Here is a 21121-nt window from a genome sequence, read left to right on the forward strand (position 1 = left end):
ATTAATAAAGAACAAAAAACATGGCACATTTCCAACTTTCTATCCACCACCTTACTTTAAATGTCCAGGTGCCCCATGATGAACTCACAGAATACCTGCTTAATCTGAATTGATCACAAATAATCTGTTTGTAACCATACCAAATAAAAACATCTCTAGATCTTACCAGAAGCACCTCTGTACCATGTTTGGCCATATACTTGACTAAAAAAAAATGGACAAAAATGTTATAAGTTATAATCAAGTTTTAATAATGAAATGTGTATTAATAAGTGCTATTTTATGCATAATAACATCATGAACAGCTTTTATTAAAGCTTATTCACACAAAGTTGTCACTGGTATTACTGTTTATCACTGAGGAGTAGTAACACCAGTTACGGTAACACCAGTGACAGTTTTCATGTAATGTGCATTTTATAAAAAGGAAGCTACAGTTCCTCAAACCACGTTGCTAATAATGTTGTACTCTCTAAAGCATGCCATTTAATCCAATGACACTTAGTGCACCACCCTTTGTTTGCGTCATAGCGGACACACAGTATAAGCCGAAGCTCAGCCACACCATCAGGATTTTCTGACTGAAGGAATTAAAGCACACCTCTCGGTTCCTTAACAGTGAAAAATCTTTAGTGCGGCATAGTTATGAAGTGTCTCCTTCCCTCCTTTCAGGGAACCAAGGTTACATTGTCAACCGCGACATTCCCTTTTAAGTCAGTATCTTTGACGCTGCATCAGTAGCTGATACTGTGAGAGCCACATACTATAATGCCTCGCTACTGATAGGGTTATGCCCACTAGCCAACTGGGTAGGTCCCAACTTGTTTGACTGATGCAAGTAGCAGCACAGTCTTCAAAGAGAGTATGCGTTTGCTTACTGGTTCTAGTGGCTCAAATGGGGAACACATAAGCATATTTAATACCAGTGAAAGGTCTCAGACTGGGATGGTAGCGGGGGAAAGGGAATTTGCCATCTCATACCATGAAAAAATTTACTGACCAGAGGGTGTTTGCCTACAGCCAAGACTTCAGAGAGGTCATGATTGGCCACTATTGGCAGTGACTTAAACCTTGAGTGTGGATGGAGTGAGCCCTGCATCCAAACACTCTTGCAGGAAGGAGAATAGGTCTGCACAGTGCAATGCGTTGGGTCCTCACATCAGGAGGAACACCAACAGGCAGAAAGTTGTAATTTTAAGGAATATAGCCGACTCGTTGAGGGGGTCTTGGCCTGTAGTATGGTGCCTAGCACCGGTTGCGACAAGTCTATTGTGTCAAACGAGCCCCGTTTAGAAGCCAGACATGCAGTCTAAACAGCTCTGGCTGAGGATGCCAGATCATGCCTCGAGCTGCAGAGAACAGATCAGTCATCAAACTAATTTCCTAGGAGGGAGCATCCAACAGCTCAACCACCTCCAGGAAACAGTGGCTGTTGGGCCATTTCAGTGCAACTAATATCACTGTTTCATTGTCTAACAGTATCTTGGACAATACTTGATTGTAACAGTTAAAGGATGGGCAAGGAGGAGGCGGGAACCGGCTGAACAGAAACATAACTTTTAATGATAAAACACAACATAAAACATAAACGAACAGACACACATGCAATGCGGCCACGTGCACCTCTCTCCCTCGAACCGGAGTCTCCGTGTGCCCCTTATCTCACTCTCCCACTGATCAGCTGATTCAGCGCCAGCCATGCTCCATCACGGCCTGGCCACGCCCTTCTCCTTATCACCCTCCATCTCTGGGGGGAGACGCTGCCGTTCTGTCAGCCGGTGGTCCACCCTGCCTCCTGTGAACCTGTGGGAGAGACGAGGGGAGGCGTGGGGAGAGGGAAAGGGCGAGTGGAGACACAGATAGAGAGAGAGGAGAGAAAGAGTGAGAGAACTTGATTGGCGGCTCACGGACGCGCTGTCGCCCGGTCCTCAACCGCTTCTCTGCCCTCTGGCAGATGCCAGCTTGCTCCTTCCTCGGCGGATAACAGCAAGTCCTCCAGCCCCTGGTGGACAGAACTGCTCTTCCCCTTCTTGGCAGTCCTCCGGCCCCTAGGCAGATGGCCACGGCTGCTCCCCGGCAGATGGCAGCAGCGAGGACTCCGCGACAATCCATCCCTCCTCCTCTCGGGTTTCAGCACCACTGTAACAGTTAAAGGATGGGCAAGGAGGAGGTAGGAACCGGCTGAACAGTATACAAACGTTTAATGATAAAACACAACATAAAACATAAACGAACAGACACACATGCATGAGGCCGTGTGCGTCTCTCTCCCTCGAACCGGCGTCTCCGGCTGCCCCCTTATCTCACTGATAAGCTGATTCAGCGTGATCCGTGCTCCATCACGGCCCGGCCATGCCCTCCTCCTCGTCACATTGATATAGTTAGTGGAAGGGGGGGTAAATGCATATTTGTGTTTCGCTGGCCATATCTGAGCTAAGGCATCAAAGCCAAGCTTGTGTCATGGAGTACCAGAGGCAGCAATGTGTGGCCTCCGGGGAGGCAAACAGGTCCACTTTGGCTTCCCTGAATACCTTTCAAATCCTCTGAACTGACTGAGGGTGGAATCTCCATTCCCCATCCTTGCACCCTGATGGTAAAGTAAATCTTCTCTGCTGTTCAGGTGGCTGTGCATCTAATGTATTGATAGGAGACATGACTCACTCAATAGCAGAATTCAGCTCACCAGGTTCAGCATTGGGTGTGACTTACTCCTTGGTGATTTATATAAACCACAACTGCAGTGGTGTTCGAATGTGAGACCCTTTCACGTCTCATCGAAAGGCTTTCAAAGCTAAGAGGTCAGTTGCACAGGGCTCTCCAGCCTGTGGACATGTCTGTGGTGACAAATTTCTGCCTGACCACTTCAGCAAGTGTCACACCTTTCAGATAAAACTTGGCTCTCCAAATAGCCAGCGTGGCTAAACAGTGTCAATAGGAGGTGGAGGTGACCATGTCACCAAGAGTGGTGAGAGACCCTTGAGTTGAGCCAGCACTGGAGAGGTCTCCTCTGTAGCAAGCCTAGCCCAGTGCTAACTGGTACTGATCCAACGGCAGGGTTCTCTCTAGCTTGAACCTTGTCAAGTGTAGGAGAATGGACTGAACATGTTTGTCCTTCAAGTGCCGACATGGTTACCAAGTTTCGTTTCATTCCTAAGAAGCAACTTAATGACCGGGAACCAAAATGCTCTTTGTCCAGTTTACTCTGAGGCCCAAATGCATGAACAACAGATGTCTGTTCTTGCATGCTTGTCCCTCTGATTGAGCAAGCAGTAACCAACTGCAAGGTAACATGGACACTGCTAAGCCTCAGCGGAGCGAGTGCCACAAAGACACATTCCGTTAATGTGTCAGGGACAACCTGAAGGGTAGGATCTTGAACTGGAATGCAATTTGTGTTGTTGTGACATGGCAGTATTCTGGCACATCACCAACAACAGAAACACAGGCATTGAAGTGACGTGTCACCCCACCAACTCGTTTTTGGCTCGCAACAGTAGGGAAACTGAGAGGGCTGCTAGGCAACATGGAGATGCCTTAGATTTCCATGTTGCAACATGGCAGTCTTCTGACATGGTGTCAACAACAGTTAAAATATTGCGAAACACTCCTGCATTATAGGGAGATGTCACACTCTCGTTTCCGGCTCACAACAGCGGAGAAACCGAGACGTGGCTCAAGCGAAGGTTTTAAGGCTCAAGCAAGAACTTCAAGGAACTCGCTTTGTCCCATTTCCCACACTCGAGAAAATACTGTAAGTGCCTTACCTGAGTGCTAAAGCATTTCCCTCATCTCAGTTGAACGTGTCATTCGCGGCAGTTGTGAGGCACAAATTGTCACGTCCAGGTGAAACAGCTTGATATATAGAAAAAGAGGCATGTAAGGCTTGAGCCGGTGACAAACCCTCCTAAAAGTCCATGCTCTGTATCCCATCCTCTTGCGTCTCACTCATACGGTTCCTTGGGAGCTGCAGAGGAGCAAGCGGAAGGAGAGGGGAGTGGCTTTGGCATTCAGAACAAAAGCAAGCCTTTTGAGTTTCATGTGTTCAATATGAACGCAATCAATCAGTTTATAAGTTTAGAAAACAGCACTTGTGCCCATAGGACAGAGAGATATATCACTTGTTTTATGCTTGTGGAAACATTTGCAAAAACAGCATCTTTAAATAGATGTCGTTAAGCAAAAGGCTCTTTTGGTTTCTATTCACTGAAAGAAAACAAACAATGGAAACAATACAATAACACCGAAGTGTTTAAAGGATACTTTTCTTTGCTTGCGCACGCAGGGAAAAGATGGAGTCTACTCATTTACCGGGTCCAGATTAGAACAGCAAAGTGTTGGTTTAGCGTTCCAGAGCACGAGAGATGTCTACACAACAGTGAAGGGAGGAATATTCTGATGGTATAATTTTGCTAAAAGTGTGAACATATTATTTAATTGTGTGAATTTAGGATACATAAAATGTTAGCTATAAAAATAGCCTTAGCAAGACAAAAGCAGTCGGACATTTAATTTAGAAATGTTAATGTAATTTCCATCAGCGTTATTTCCACCACAGAATTCTATTAATCACAATACAGAATGAGATGTGCTGGAAATGACACTGTATTAGGAATTTTCATGACAAAAATGACATAAATCTCCTGTAATGCATGTACATATGCTGATGGTCATTGTTAGTAGACAAATTATAAGTGAAAATTTTTTTTTTAACGACACTGTCACCATATGAACCCCTTTTGTCATCATTCTATTCCCAGAGACTTTTATGTTGAAATGATCTAGGACTCTTAGTTTGAAGTGTTGGTATTTTCCTTGTCATGTCTATATTTCTGATTTCTTCCCTGATTGTTTCCAGCTATCCCTAGTTTACTTCATGTGTTTATATACCCCTCAGTTTCAGTTGTTCCTGGTCAGTTCTTTTCCTTGTTACCGTTCATGGCTGAAGTGTGTTGTTACTTTATCTTCTGAGTTATAACCTTCCTTGTTGTATCATCTTCATTTGTTTATTATTAAAAGAATCTTGCTTTTAGATCCATTCTCTCTCATCTTGTCCCTCCAACAAGAAGTACTTACCATCTATGGATCTAGCAGATTTTTTCATCTATCTTTCCCGGGCAGACAACCATCTCAAATCTATTTCTTGGATTGGACTAAATTATCGACGTAATATGGAGCTGCCTGAGATGGGAAATCTCACATGGAGGGAATATGTGAGGGCAACACTGGAGAAGCATGCTCCTTCAAGGCAAAATGAGGCTTCTCCACTCCCTGCTCCGCTCACATCTCCGGTGGTCCCGGAGACCCCCTCGACAGAAGCCGCTCCCTTGCCACTGCCTGCCACGGTCAATGAGCCAGTCCCTGAAGCCTCGTCCGTCCCAGAGCCAGCGCCTGATGATTTTCCCATCCCAGAGCCAGCGCCTGAAGCCTCGTCCGTCCCAGAGCTAGTGCTTGAAGCCTTGCCCATCCCAGAGCCAGCACTCACACCTGCTCCAGCCCTAGAGGAATTTTCGGTCTGCAAGTTCCCCTAGGCTGTTGACGAGCCTTTCCAGCTCCCTGAGGCTGTCGACAAGCCTGTCTAGTTCCCTGAGGCTGCCAACGAGCCTGTCCAGTTCCTTAAGTCCAGGTTCCAGTGGTCTGCAAGATCCCCTAGGCTGTTGACGAGCCTGTCCAGCTCCCTGAGGCTGTCGACAAGCCTGTCTAGTTCCCTAATGCTACCGTCGAGTCTTCCATTGCTCTGTCTCTCGAGTCTTTCGAGCCTCCATGGCTCTTGGCCCTCCAGCCTCTCCAGCCTCCCATGGCTCCGCCCTTCGAGCCACCCATGGCTCCGCCCCTCCAGCCTCCCATGGCTCTGCCCCTCTAGTCTTCCATGGCTCTGCCCCTCGTGTCTTCCGTGGCTCCGCCCACTCCTCCTGAGACTCCTCCTCCAGCGGCTCTGTCTGCCTCTTCTGAGACTCCTCCAGTGGCTCTGCCTGTTCCTTCTGAGATTCCTCCTCCAGTGGCTCTGTCAACTCCTGAGATTCCTCCTCCAGCGGCTCTGTCCACCTCTTCTGAACCTCCTCCTCCAGCAGTTGCACCCACTCCTCCTCCGGCTCCGCCTCCTGAGACTCAAATTTCTGATCCTCCAGCGGCTCCGGCCGCTCCACCTCCGGCTCTGCCTCCTGAGACTCAAATTCCTGATCCTCCAGTGTCTCCACCTGCACCACCTCCGGCTCCGCCCCCTGAGACTCAAATTTGTAATCCTCCAGCGGCTCCACCTAATCCAACTCCGGCTCCACCCCCTGAGTCAAAATTCCCTGCTCCTCCTGCAGCTCCGCTAGCTCAACTGCCTGCTCCACCTCCGGCTCCATCTGCTGAGCCTCCTGTGGCTCCGCCTCCTGCGATACCGCCTCCCTGAACTTCCCGTGGTGCAGCCTCTTGAGCCCTTGCCTCCTGCAGCTCTGTCTCCTGAGCCTCCATCCCTGGCAGCAATTCCCTTGGAGCCCCTACCTTCAGCGGCTCAGTCCCCTGGGCCTCTACCTTCTGTGGCTCTGCCTCCTGACCCTCTGCCAGTTCCGTCGTGGTCTCCTGACCCTCTGCCAGTTCCGTTGTGGTCTCCTGATCCACTGGCCAGGGAAGTGTTGGTATTTTCCTTGTGATGTCTATGTTCCTGATTTCCTTCCTGGTTGTTTCCAGCTGTCCCTGGTTTACTCATTAGTCTTCATGTGTATATATACCCCTCAGTTTCAGTTGTTTCTGGTCAGTTCTTGTCCTTGTTACTCTTCAAGGCTGTAGTGTGTTGTTACTTTATCTTCTGAGTTATAACCTTCCTTGTTGCATCATCTTCATTTGTTTTTATTAAAAGAAACCTGCATTTAGTTCCACCCACTCTTGTCTCATCCTTCCAGCAAGCGTTACAGATACTTACTGTCACGGCAAGTATGTAGGACCCAAATGCAGAGGAACAGTTCACGTTAGTTTATTTACAGTTAAATATAAATCATCACATACTGTAGTCAAAGAGCTAGGAACAAGGACCGGCACAGACTGCAGTGGGTGAACAACCAGAGAGATGTCCAGATTACCAAGGCACCAGGGCTTGGAGAGTCAGGAATAGACCTAAGGGCAAGGAGGCTGATTTCAGTTGCCCACCGCTTCAGATTCAGGAAGGCATGGAGCCACTAACCGAGAAACAGGAAATACACACACAGAACCGACAGTAGTCACCGCATCTCTTCGTCTCGTCCTGCTCTGCTCTGTCTACACATAATGGTGTTCAACCGAATGTATGAAGCAACATAAATAACAAAAATTAACGACAAAATTAACAACAACACTGAAACGAGCGCACGTTTACCTGATAATCAGATGAGAATGGAAGTTGGCCGGTAGAAAGAAGAAGTTGTACATACTAAAAAAAAAGTCGCGTTTTATTTAAAATGAAAATAAGATGAAGACCCTCACATCATATAGAGGTGTTTTATAAAATGTTTGGCATTTAAAATAAAATTATTAAGAATAATGAAGAAATAAAACGAATCAATGAATGTTTCTCTTTGAAATATTCTGATGGTATTGTTGTAAGAAATAACCCCTTTAGTTGCAAATGCACTATGTCTGATCCATGAGAAATTTAAGTTCAATTGGGCCATATAATGATAGTGAATTACAGCAACATGGAGTGATATTTACACCAAATAGAGCTCTTCCCTCCAGATGGATGCTGCACACTGGTTGTGGTTGAGGAGGGTCCCTTATTCACAATGTAAAGCACTTTGAGTGTAGTGTCAGAAAAATGCTGTATAAATGTAACTTTCATTGATTCATTCTTTTGCATTGAGATTTTAATCACCAGTGAAGACACCATTTTTTTTACTATTCAGTGAACAAATGTTAGTTTAGGAGTAGTTAAGAAAGTGCATGAAATTCTAGGGTAGTCTAGATAAGGGTAATTCGCACCCTGGCAAAGTTGAATAAATCCCATGCATGAAAACAGTATATTTTACAGTTATTTAAAAAAAAAAGTAGATATACACACATATATAAGTTATTTGAAAGTGTACGGAGAGATCAAAGGGTCTAGGTTTGGCTGGTTAGCATATTCAGTTAGCTTCTGCTGGTAGATGCTGTAACTACTCCACTCTGGGGGTAAAAATAGGTTCTTCTACATTGATGGCCATTTAAAAGTATATTATGATTAAATACATTTTTGTAAGCAACATATACATTGCAGATATTTAATTATATTATTGTAGATGTTTCACCAGAGACTGCTTTTCTGAGGGCTTTTAAAAGCGTGAAATTGACTATTTTTCCTGGTGTGCTGCCTATGATGTCACATCTCAATAGTCACTAGTGAAGGGTTTGGGAATGAGAGTTTTCTTGTGGTGACATCATCTAATGAATGTTGTCATGACATGATTTTCCTGCAGCTCCAGAGTGATTAGTCATATGGCATTTGCGGCTCTGGAGATTGGCAAAAAAAAAAAAAAAAAAGAAAGAAAGAAAAGAAACTGAGCACTCCTAGGCTAAGATGGTAGCGTGTAGGTGAAGCACCTGCCATTGAGAAGAATTGGAATGCTAACAGATAGAGACTCCAGGTATTACACAACTCTTTTCAATCTATGGACCCTTTTCACACGTCCGCGTTTGCGAAGCAGAATTTGTCATAGTTGGAATGATGGTGAATGGGGGACCACAGCAAATTAAAAATGTTCTTACCCGTTTGCTCCAACAGCAAAAGAAAAAATCAACGATTACGCTTTCACAGCTTTGCAAAAGAAGAACTATACAGCGCAGGATAACAGTAGCAAGAAGAGAGAAATAGGCCAAATTTTCTGTCACTCCCTACAGAATTTTTTTTACTTATTCCAGGGTAATATAATACAAAGTACAATGTTATATATTTACATTAAATACTTTTAAATTTGGAAATATAAAAAAGTTTGCTACATTTATTGTACGTTGTTAAAGGTGGAAAGGAGTCATAACAGGTCTGTGAAAAGGGTCTATTAAATCATTCGCAATGATGCTTTTGACTGTGGTCACTGCTGAGCTCTTTTTGCCAGCATTTCCATGGTAACAGTGTCTTCTCTGATTGGTTAATCTCTCTTCAGCATTGTGGGTAATATAGTTTTTCACAATGAATTCAGCAATTAAACATGTTTTTATGAAGTTTAAATAACAATGGCTTTTACATCACTTAAGAACCTTAGAGCTCATGGTAGGTCTGTTTTGAAAGGTTAAAAATCAATTCCTCTATGGAAAAAAAATGAATAAGATTTTTAATTTATTATTATTATTTCCAGAAGCCTGCTGTTTTCTCAATCCAGACACAAGTCAAACAAACCCTAGAGGACAGAAAGAGTTTTGTGAGACAATGTGAAAAGTCAAAGGAATAAGAGAGAGGAGGAGAATGTGAAAAGAAGACATAAATATTAATAAAAAAGGATAATAAAAGAGAGAGCTTGATGGATGTAATTAGTAGGAAATAATGCAGCAGAAAACAAAAGAGGTGGTTGGGTGGAGGTGTAAGCAATCAGTAATAGCAATAATCATAATAATAATGATAATACAAGTAATAATAGTACTACTACTAATAATAATAATAATGAAAATACTAGTAATAATAATAATACAAATGAATGAATTTATATTTTGCATAGAGAAAATGTAACCTATTTTTAGGATTATTAACATTGTTTGCATTGTGGGATCATTTTAGCATTATTTTGCCATTCTTGATGGTGATTCTCATTAGACTCATTACTGTAATTCTGTATTGTGTACTGTAATGTTTACTGTAATAAAATATATATTTTTTAATTTAAATTAGCATAAATTAAAGGCAGTACAAATACTATGAAATATATACCTGACTATTTAAACAATTTATTTATAAAAATAGTTGGAAACACTTTATAATAACTACATGGTATGAAGTATTTCTAAAGCATTAGTGTGTGTGTGTGTATGGTGAGTTTGATTCCGAAATACTGAATTCAGCATGTTTCTTAGAGAATGTCATCATTCACATGGGTTCCTTATAGGCTATTCATATTGTATTAGTGGTCTATTTTTTAACCAGTAAAATGAATGTTAATAAAAACATTTATTAAAATTATGTAATTACATTAGTGTTAATTACAAAGTAGGGAATAGGAAAATTCATATTCTTTCGTTTGTTTTAGCTTTAGAAATGACTGTAAATTATCTTAACATTAATATTAATAGTAATAAATGTGTATTATGGATATGGGATTGTTTATTTTGCATTCTCTTATGTTTCAGCTGCTGTTGTAAAACACTTGTTAAACACTAAACAATTAAGACAAAGAAGTTTCAAGAATATTTCAAGAATTCTCCAACCATAAAACATAGGATACTTCATATGCCACTGCCTGAACCTTGGACTTTAATTGATGGACTAAACTCTTAAAATGGAATACATAGACTATCAATTAATTGCCAACAATAACCTTCATAAATCAACTAACAAAGGACAATGCATCTATAAGAATTTATGCAGTTAATCCAGGATGAACTTCAAAGACATTAGTCATTAATCTTACAGTTCATACAAAATCTTTGTTTAAACACTGGCCCTTAACACTTACTTAGTTTACTCATTTTAAATCTTGACTTGTACTACACATAAATAACTAATATTGGCTTATATTCATGCTGTTTAGCCAGAAGGGAACTGGCCCCAACATTGAGCCTGGTTTCTCCCAAGGTTATTTTTCTCCATTAAAGAACATCTTTTGGAGTTTTGTGTTCCTTGCCACTGTCACCTTTTGCTTGCTCACTGGGGTTCTTAATACAATTAATATTTAGGGGTCCAAGCACGAAGTGCTGGAACCCTATTGTTTTAGGTACGATTTTCTTCTTATTAGGTTTTTGTAGGATTTACTTACTATTATCATTTTTCTGCCCTAAAAGTGTCTGGGCGTCAGAGACTGTACATCGAAGAGACCCCAAACTTGGTGGGATGGTTCATAATTGCACCCACTACTCAGGCAAGCAAACACACATTTGTCGGACACTAGTTGCCGCTATAATAAAGTCCTTTGCGTTTTCTATTTTAACTCTGGAACCGTATGGGCTAGAATCAAAATTATTTTTTCCTCTGAATCCTTGGGTCAAGCTCTAAATTTTTTTTAAAAAAGCTACTTTTTCAAACTCCTCCTAGGCCGTATGTCCGATTCACAAAATAATTTTGATTCGTCAAAGCATAGATATAAGCCAATGAATTTTACGAATTTACCTATATCTACCAAACGAGAAGGTCAAACGTAACGAAACTTGATACACTTATACAACAATTCATTCTGCGGCTGCATGCAAAGTTGTGTCAAATTTTGCTTATGGGGGCGCTACAACTAAAAAACTTTCCTAACTCTGCAACCATATGATCAATGAAGTTTAAAATTGGTATGCATCTTGTTTTCGCATATGCTAACATATACTACAATATAACTTGTACAAATAAAAAAACATGGCCACCAGCAGCCAATCAAATTTCAGCAGCTTATAACCTCAAATGTGAATGGCCAACCTTTACAAAAATGTAGATATTCATACATAGTGTCGAATCAAGGCTGTGTTCCAAATTTTGTGAGAATCAGCCACAAGGTGCCGCTATAATAAGCAAATTTACATTTGTGTTAATAACTCCGCATCCACGCGGACTAAAATCAACATTTTTGTTCCATTTGAATCCTTGCATCAGGTCCTATGAAATGTATACCAAATTTTGCACACGTCAGCTCTAGACCATGCTGGCAAAAATTTAGCAAAAGAATTTTGATTGGTAAATGTGTTTTGAAGATATAAGCCAATGAAATACCTGGGCCTTGGTCATTTGGACTAATTAACCTATATCTGCAAAACGCAAAGCACAAACTTAACTAAACATTGTATACTTTGATAAAATATCCTTTTGAGGATGCATGCAAAGCTTTGACTAATTTTGCCTATTGGGGGTGCTACAGCTAAAAATCTGCATGCAAATTTTGACCAATTTCATCTATAGTGGGCGCTATAACTAAAACTGTGTTATGACTGTTTTGACTATGTTTGACTGGTCTTATATTTCTTGGGATGCGCCAAGTGCAACAATACCATATTTGCAATGGTTTGCCCTATGACCAGTTGCCATTTTTGATTTGCCATGAAAACTTCAATGATTTTATTCAATTTCATATATTTCATGTCTCTTAGAGTAGGTATTTGGTGTTTTATGCACACCAGTAAGCAAATTCATTTGAGTTAGCAATGTACAAAAACACAAAAGCTGTGTACTCAGTTGAGCTGATAATTCAGATATTAAATTGTTTATTTGTTTATAGTCTCAGTTCTATAAAAACATTGCACATTAGAGGTTAAACACAACAGTTCACAAAATTACATATTTTATAAGTTATAAGTGTTTTTTTTATAGAAATACATATTTGTCTAAAAAAAAGTGCTTAAGATAAATACTTGTGGACAGAGCCAAAGCTTCAGATTTAGACCAGTTAACTCTGTATCCTGAGAACTTATAAAATGTATTAATAATACAGTGGAGGCATGGCATAGATCTAGTGGGGTCAGAGATGAATAATAAAATATCATCTGCGTAAAGCAAAAGCTTATGCACCACACCTCCCACCATCACCCCTGGAAAATCATCCTCCTTTCTTATTGCGATGCTAATGGTTTCAGGGCAAGACAGAACAATAATGGGGAAAGAGGGCAACCCTGCCTGGTGCCCCTATACAGAGTAAAATTATTGGAAATTAATCCATTTGTTTGTACTGCCGCTATCGGGTGTCTATAAAGTAACTTAACACATCCAATAAAAGTATTTCCGAACCCGTACATTTCCAAAATCTTAAAAAGATAATCCCATTCTACCATATCAAACGCCTTTTCAGCATCAAGTGGGATGGCAGCGACCAGAGCCTGATCATTCACCACTGACCACATGATATTGATGAAACGCCTAATGATATCAGAAGAGCTACGGCCCGAATAAACACCACCTGATCGATATGTATAAGAGTTGTCATAACTTTAATTAATCAGTTAGCCAAAATATTTGACAATATTTTAACGTCTATCTGGATCAGGGAAATTGGACGGTAACTCTTACACTCGCATGGATCTTTGTCCCTTTTAAGAAAGAATCAGACTGATCCGGGCTTGTGTCATGGTTTACATTTACATTTATTCATTTGGCAGACGCTTTTATCCAAAGCAACTTACAAAAGAGGAAAACATAAGCGAATAATCTTAAGGAGACAGTGGTACGAAAAAGTGCCATATTAGTTTCACTAGCATCAGAATAGTATTCAAAACAGATTAAAGTGCAACAAGAATTTTTTTTTTTCTTTTTTTTTTAAAATTAGTGACTGGTTAAGTTCTCATGGATAAGATGTGTTTTTAGTCATTTTTTGAAGACAGAAAGTGAGTCAGCTTCACGGATGGAGTTGGGAAGGTCATTCCACCAATGTGGTATGATGAAGCCGAAAGTCCAGGAAAGTGTTTTGGTGCCTCTTTGTGTTGGTACAACAAGGCGACGTTCCTTAGCCGACCGCAGGCTTCTAGTGGGCACGTAGCTCTGCAGAAATGATTTTAGGTATGCTGGAGCAGACCCAGTGACTGTTCTGTAGGCCAGCATCAGAGCCTTGAATTTGATACGTGCATTAACCGGCAGCCAATGGAAAGAGACAAGGAGTGGTGTAACATGCGCTCTCTTTGGTTGATTAAAGACCAGACGTGCTGCTGCATTCTGGATCATTTGCAGGGGTCTAATTGCACATGCAGGGAGGCCTGCAATGAGAGTGTTACAGTTGTCCAGTCTAGTTATGACAAGTGACTGAACAAGAAGTTGTGTGGCATGTTCAGAGAGGAAGGGTCTTATCTTCCTGATATTGTAGAGTGTAAATCTACATGATCTTGTAGTCTTTGAGATGTGGTCTGTGAAATTTAGTTTGTTACCGATGGTTACCCCTAGATTTCTGACAGTTTTGGAAGGTGTTACTGTAGTTGCACCCAGCTGCACGGTGATGTTGTGTTCAACAGCAGGGTTGGCTGGAAAGACAAGGAGTTCGGTCTTGGCTGTGTTGAGTTGCAGGTGGTGTTCCTTCATCCAGGCCGAGATGTCTGCCAGGCAGGTAGAGATTCGAGCAGTCACACGGAAGCTTTCCATTCTTTAATGATTCTTTATAAACTTCTAGCAAAAGTGGAGCCAGTTTTGTAGCATAAGATCTAAAAAATTCAGTGGCAAAGCCGTCTGGACCCGAAGACTTGCCTGTAGGCAAGGCCTTAATTACCTCTCCAAACTCCTCAGAATCTCAGTTATCTCAGAATCAAGATAATTTTTTTGCTCAGCCGAGAGTTTAGGAAGTTCTAATGGTTCCAAAAGTTCCTAATATCCTCTTCAGTAGACGAAGATGTGGAACTATAAAGATCAAGCTTCTTTAAAAGCCTTATTAATATCAGTGGCCAAGGTAAATATTTCACCACTAGCAGATTTCACTGAGGGAATGGTAGAAAAAGACTCTCTCTGTTTTATATATCTAGCCAGAAGTTTTCCTGCTTTGTCCCCTGACTCAAAGTATGACTGTCTTGCCCTAAATAGCCAAAACTCTACCTTACGTGACAAAATAGTATTATATCTGTATTTTAATTGGATCAATTCTCTGAGGCCAATTCTCTGGGTCAATTCTCAGACGACATTCAGCGCTTCAGCTCTGCCTTGGCACTTTTAATATTCCCTTCAAATTCCATGAGTTCTTGTGCTTTGGATTTTTTGGTGAAAGTGGCATACTGTATGATCCGACCCCTAAGAACCGCCTTAAGTGCCTCCCAAGCCACGCCCACAGAGGATACTGAGGACCAGTTGGTCTCCATATAGATATTGATTTCAGCCTTTAGCATTTGTTGGAATTCAGGATTTTGCAAGAGGGATACATTAAAGCGCCAACTAAATGATTTCCTTTTCTTTATATGTAACAACACCTCTTCCAATTGAGCAATCATTGACAGATGAAATGAGGGACTTAGATAAAAAAGAAATCTATTCTAGAGTAAATCTTATAGACTGATGAATAAAAAATTATAGTGCCTACCAGATGGGTTCAAAAGCCTCCAAATATCTGTAAGACCAAGATTTTAACACATCCTGTGAAGCGTCAATGTTGCTCTAGGGGGCTTGCACACTTTTGCTTCACTATGATCAAGGACTGAGTCCATCAAAAGATTGAAGTCTCCTCCCAATATTATATCATGAGGGGTGCCAACGGCTTGCAACATCCCTTCAAGATCTATAAAAAAGCCCTGACCATCGACATCAGGTGCATAAATATTAGCCAAAGTAAAACTTTATCTCTGAATTTCAGCTAATTTATCTTTACTCTGTTTGAGACATTTGAATTGTAGATGTTTACTTATCAATGTAATGACTCCCCTGCTTTTACTCGAGCCAGCACTACATAAAAAAAAATGCCCACCCCATATCTTTCCAAAATGTTCAGCTTCCTGCAGAGAAAGGTGCGTTTCTTAAAGAAACATTATATCATATTTCTTACGTTCAAGAAGAGAAATAACCTTCCTTCTGTTTATGGGGTACCCCAACCCATTCACATTCCACGTGGAGAGAGACAATCCACTCATATTAACATTTGACATTTTGACATATAAGAAAAAATATATTTTGTGTCAAAGACAAAATTATAAAGACCACATTCCAACATTAGTGTAACAATCAAACCCGAACATCCCTTAGAACAAAAAACAGAAAAAAGAAAAACGTGAGCATTAACCCCGCATACGACAGCGCCAACTGGCATCCATCCCTCCAAACTCAAACAGTCCATGTACACCTACAAGAACCCCGTGACAACTTTGCCATTGGATTGCTCAAGTCCGGTGTTTCTAAACACATTTTGTAAAACAGAATTACATAGCAAAAGATAATCTATAAAACAAACTCCAGCCAATAGGCAGAATTAACACAAAGACCATGTAGATTCATCCATAAAATTCATCCTTAAGGTGTGTTATTTTACAAAATAAACTCCAGCCACTAGGTGGAAACAGCACATAAAAAACATGCAGATTCTTCAAACAATCAAATGAATGTTCAGTGAGCTGGCCCATTTGGCTGCAACATGAGTGTAAGCAAATGACTTACTCCAATGACTTTGCCAGAAATACTCCATAAAATAAACTCCAGCCAATAGGCGGCACCAGCACAAAAAAAACATGCAGGTTCCTCAAACTGTCAAGCGGATGTTCAGTGAGCCGGCCCATTTGGTTGCAACATGAGTGTAAACAAATTACTTACTCCAATGACTTTGCTAGAAATACTCCACAAAATAAACTCCAGCCAATAGGCGGAATAAGCACAAAGAGTGTGTAGATTTATCCACAAAACCGTCCCGAAGGTGTGTTGCTGTACAAAATAAACTCCAGCCGCTAAGCGGAACCAGCACAAAAAGAGCACGGAGAATCTTCAAACAGTCAAGCGAATGTTCAGTGAGCCGGTCCATCCAGCCGCAACTTGAGCACCACAACACGACACACTCACTCCACTGACTTTATGAAGGACATCGCTTGCTGTGAACATGTGAATGTTTTACGGCCATCCTTAGCATCTATTCTCTATATAAATATAAAAGCGACCTTCCGTTGATGTAAAAGTTTCTCGCATTCCTTGAATCGATCACGTTTCTCTCTTGTCGAGTTCGCAAAGTCTGGGAACAAAAAAATGCTGTGCATTCTTCCAAGAAAGCCTTCCTTTACTCCTCGCCTCACGTAACACAAGATCTTTATCGGATGACCTCAGAAATTTGGCCAGAATTGATCGGGGCCTGTCTCCCTCAGCGGATAGCCGAGCCCTATGAGCTCACTCGATTTCCAGCTTGTGGCCTGCTATGTTGAGCAGACTCAGAAAGAGCCCGTCCAGGAATTCCACCATATTCTGTCCCTCCACTCCCTGCGGGACTCCCACGATACGGACGTTATTCCGCCGGCTACGGTTTTCTATGTCCTCCAACTTCTCCTAGACACACTCCAAACTAGTATTAAACTAGTATTAAAACTAGCATTTGCGCAGAGCTCGCAGTTCACATGTCCGATCCTCGCATGGCATCATGTCAGCAGGTTTCCTTCTTAAGAATGATACTATACTCAGTGATCATGTCAGCACTTCTGACCAAAGCTCACATTCAGTCTTTCTTTCAGTTCTTGATGAAATTCACTTACCGCTGCAACATTTCCAGCAGATGTTGGGGTTGATGGCCAACATGGCTGTCACCCATTAGGGTTTGTTGCATACAAGGCCTTTCCAGTGCTAGGTCAACTCAAGAGTGTCTCATCACATGTGGTGTTGCTGTTGCTTACGTCTCTAAGTGATGCGCCATTGTGTAGCAGCACTAGGTATATGAAGAATGCCCTCGTTCTACCAGAAGGGCGTTGTGGTTGGCCAAGTGGCCAAATGCAAAGTTGTCATGATGGATGCGTCCAAATCAGGATGGGGTGCCCTGAGCAATGTTCTTCCTGCTTTTGGTACCTGGACAGTGTTTTAAGTTGTGATCCCCACAAACAGCACTACGTTTGTGGTGTACATAAAGCACAAAGTGGGAGTGTGTTCGTGCCCGATGTTGAATTCTCCTCTGGAGCGAGTCTCGTTTCATATCAGTACATGCAACGCACATCCCCAGTCACTTAAACTGTGGGCCAGACTTGGTCTCACATCAGGGAGTCAGACCTGGGGAATGGAGACTTCTCAGACAGTTCAGATGATTTAGGAGGTATTGGAGAAGCCAAGATGGTGCTGTCGCCATTGGTATTCCATTAAGTCAAGTGAATTCATTTTCAAATTTTTATAGTGCTTTACACAACACACGTTGTTTCAAAGCAGTTTTACAGTAAATTATGCTGTAATATCTGAAATCCTCATTGAGCAGTTTAAATATATATATATATATATATATATATATATATATATATATATATATATATATAAACATGATTGAAAATCATGCCTTTAAAAATTATTTGTCTTTAGGCCCCCAGTGAACAGTCCAAAGGGGACTGTGGCAAGAAACCCAAAACTCCATTAGATGTTAGGTAATGGAAAAAAAAACCTTGGGAGAAACCAGGCTCAGCTGGGGGTGCCAGTTCCCCTGTGGCTACACAGCATGAACATAATGGCAATTTTAGTTATCTATATGCAGTACAAGTCATGTACTATCTGAGTAAACTGAGTAGATGTTGGTGGGAAATGTTTGAAACCAAAGAATGTTGATTGAACTGTACGATGAATGATTAAGTGTTTTTGAAGTCCATCCTGAATTGACTGGGGAAGTGCACGTAGATGCAGTGTCCTTTGATATTTGGCTGATGAAGGCTTTAGTTGGCATTAATTTATTGCTTATGTATATTATTTTAAAATAATGTCCATCCTATGACCAAGATGATGCAAGCAGAAGTCAGTGAGGTGTGCTTTACAGTCTGGCCAGAAGCTTGTGGCAGTTCATTTCAGGTGAAGTCCATCCTAAGGCCGAGGTGCAGGCAGTGACCAGTGATGTATCCCTTGTTGAATATTTGGTGTTGGCTGTGGTTTATCCTCTCTGAAGTCCATCGTAATAGATTGAAGTGATTCAGACAATGGTAACTGAAGGGTCCCTAGCTGTCTGGTTGGCACAGACTAATGTTAGTAGTCATCGCCCAGCGACACATAGCGGTGGGAGTGGGACATCAGGTCTGACTGGAGCTGGATCTGGCAGGCTCTGGTAACCACGGGATATGTATCCAATAATGAGACAGGGAAACAGACAGAATCATATTAGCATAGATGCCATTTACTTTAAAACAGTTATAGAATATGAGAAGGGTTTCCAGTTCTGGCAGACATGACAAATGCAGTATAACGTCATGGTTACTTGTGTAACCTCCGTTCCCTGATGGAGGGAACGAGATGTTGTGTCGATGTAGTGACACTAGGGGTCACTCTTGGGAGCCCGAGACACGTCTGGTCTTTGATAAAATGCTAATGAAAATTGGCGAGTAGTATTTGCATGTCACTCCCCCGGACATACGGGTATAAGAAAATACAAGTATGTGTTCCTTAATGTCCGCGTGCTACACCAAGTATTCTGTAAGGTTTGGGAAGACATGGAAACTGAAACATTACAACAACTCATTGCCAAAATTGTTTATACTTTCACATAGAAAATTAATTGGACATTCATTTATGTTTAATAAATGTGTTTATAACTGTTTTAGGAACACTTACTATTAAAGCAATTAATGCTTATAACCTTCTCATAACAACAGTTTAATAATATTGTTTTCATCTTTAGTAAACAACTTGTTAACCATACCTAACTAATGTATTTTAGTTGTTTGCATCAACTGAAATACATTAGTTAGGTATGGTTAACAAGTTGTTTACTAAAGATGAAAACAATATTATAAACTGCTTTTATGAACTTATAACAAATTATTTGCTACAGTAAATATAATTATAACAAACCAGTTGTATAAACTTTATTAATATATTACCAATGTAGTAACAACAATTAATAAATAATGAAAAAAATATAAACTGTTTTACAAACACTTACCTTGTAGTTATAATAAAGTATTATCTATTTTTGGGGTTTATTTATTTTTGCTTTTTGCGGTGATAAGATTGAGATTTTTACAGTAATGAAAATTTTGGAGGGAAAATGTGCTTACCTGTCATGAGAATAATTTCACAATGAAAAAAAAAGGATTTAAATTCTGTCATTATTTATTGAACCTTGTGTCGTTCAAAACCTGTAAGACATTCTTCCATGAAACACAAAAGCAGTTGTTAGGCAGAATTTAAGAATGGAAAAGAGTAGCTGCATTCTTCTAAATTTCTCCTGATGTGTTCCACAGAAGAAAGAAAGTCATACAAGTTTGAAATGACATGAGGGTGAGTATTTTTTTCATACTTCAGTACTTTCATTTTTGGGTGATCTTATCCTGTAGTGGTATGAAAAACAGGCTTTATTTTTTTATGCAAAATGTTTTTTCTTTTGATTTTTGACCCAGACATGTTTTCGACATTTTTCATGAAATTCATCCTGTTTGATTTGAGAGTGCAGAATGTTAAAGTGATATGAAACATGTCTCTGTCTCTAGAGTCGTATCAGTACTCAGTGCTGGAGTCGCTGCCTGTGGGGTTAGTGGTGGCCAAACTGAAGGCTTCAGATGCTGATATCGGCTCTAACGCAGAGATGGACTACCGCATCATTGATGTAGATGCACCAGGTGTCTTCAACATCACCACAGACGAGGAGACGCAAGAGGGAGTTATCTTTCTACAGAGGGTGAGATGATAGTGCCCTTCAAAGTGAAACACAGAGAACTTTGAGAGTATAAGACTTATATGTGTGCAGACTGATTCATTCGCTGTATGTCTGAGGTTTCTTCTCCAGTCATGAACTGTTCACGGGAGAACGATTATGTAAACGTGTTCAGTGGGAGACACTGATGTAAACACAGAGACTGTGCACAACAGCAAAATGCTTCCTTGTAGCACATAGTCACAGAGTAACAATTAAATAGGATCCTTTTGCAGGGTAATAATCACTTTGAGTCACATAGCGACCAGCTTTTTCAGACTGAAAAACTACTTTCATCACACAGAAACACTTCAAAATAAAAGCTCCGTCAGAATATAAGCTTCATTAAAATGAAATAAAAAAAACATATGACATAAATATATCACTATTGTAAAGTTATGTACTAGTAGTACATAACTTAGTTACTAGTAGTTACTAGTAGTAACTGCATTACTATTACTACTAGTAGTAGTAATAATAATAATAATAAATCAATGGTAATTGTATTATATTTAAGCAATATCTCACATCTGTTATACAGCACTTTATTTGACAAAATATAACTCCAGTGCTGTATTTTGGATTGTGCTGTGAGGTTCTGAATGAAAGCACTTCCCTATCTGTCACTCACTCGACGTTGTGTCGATGTAGTGACACTAGGGGTCACTCTTGGGAGCCCGAAACACCTCTGGTCTTTGATAAAAGGCCAATGAAAATTGGCGAGTGGTATTTGCATACCACTCCCCCAAACATACAGGTATAAAAGGAGCTGGTAT

The 21121-nt window shown here is 40.8% G+C and overlaps 1 protein-coding gene across 1 annotated transcript in view; it reads left to right on the forward strand.

Annotated features, from left to right (window-relative positions):
• The window catches only part of LOC127432012 (cadherin-7-like), a 284601-nt gene that overhangs the window by 157768 nt on the left and 105712 nt on the right, over positions 1-21121 (forward strand). Inside the window, exon 5 of the mRNA XM_051682740.1 lies at positions 20143-20330. Coding sequence (XP_051538700.1) covers positions 20143-20330 — 188 coding nt within the window. The remainder of the gene's footprint in view (positions 1-20142; positions 20331-21121) is intronic.

Source organism: Myxocyprinus asiaticus, chromosome 41 (assembly GCF_019703515.2).
Source record: "Myxocyprinus asiaticus isolate MX2 ecotype Aquarium Trade chromosome 41, UBuf_Myxa_2, whole genome shotgun sequence".
NCBI classification, from domain to species: Eukaryota; Metazoa; Chordata; class Actinopteri; order Cypriniformes; family Catostomidae; genus Myxocyprinus; species Myxocyprinus asiaticus.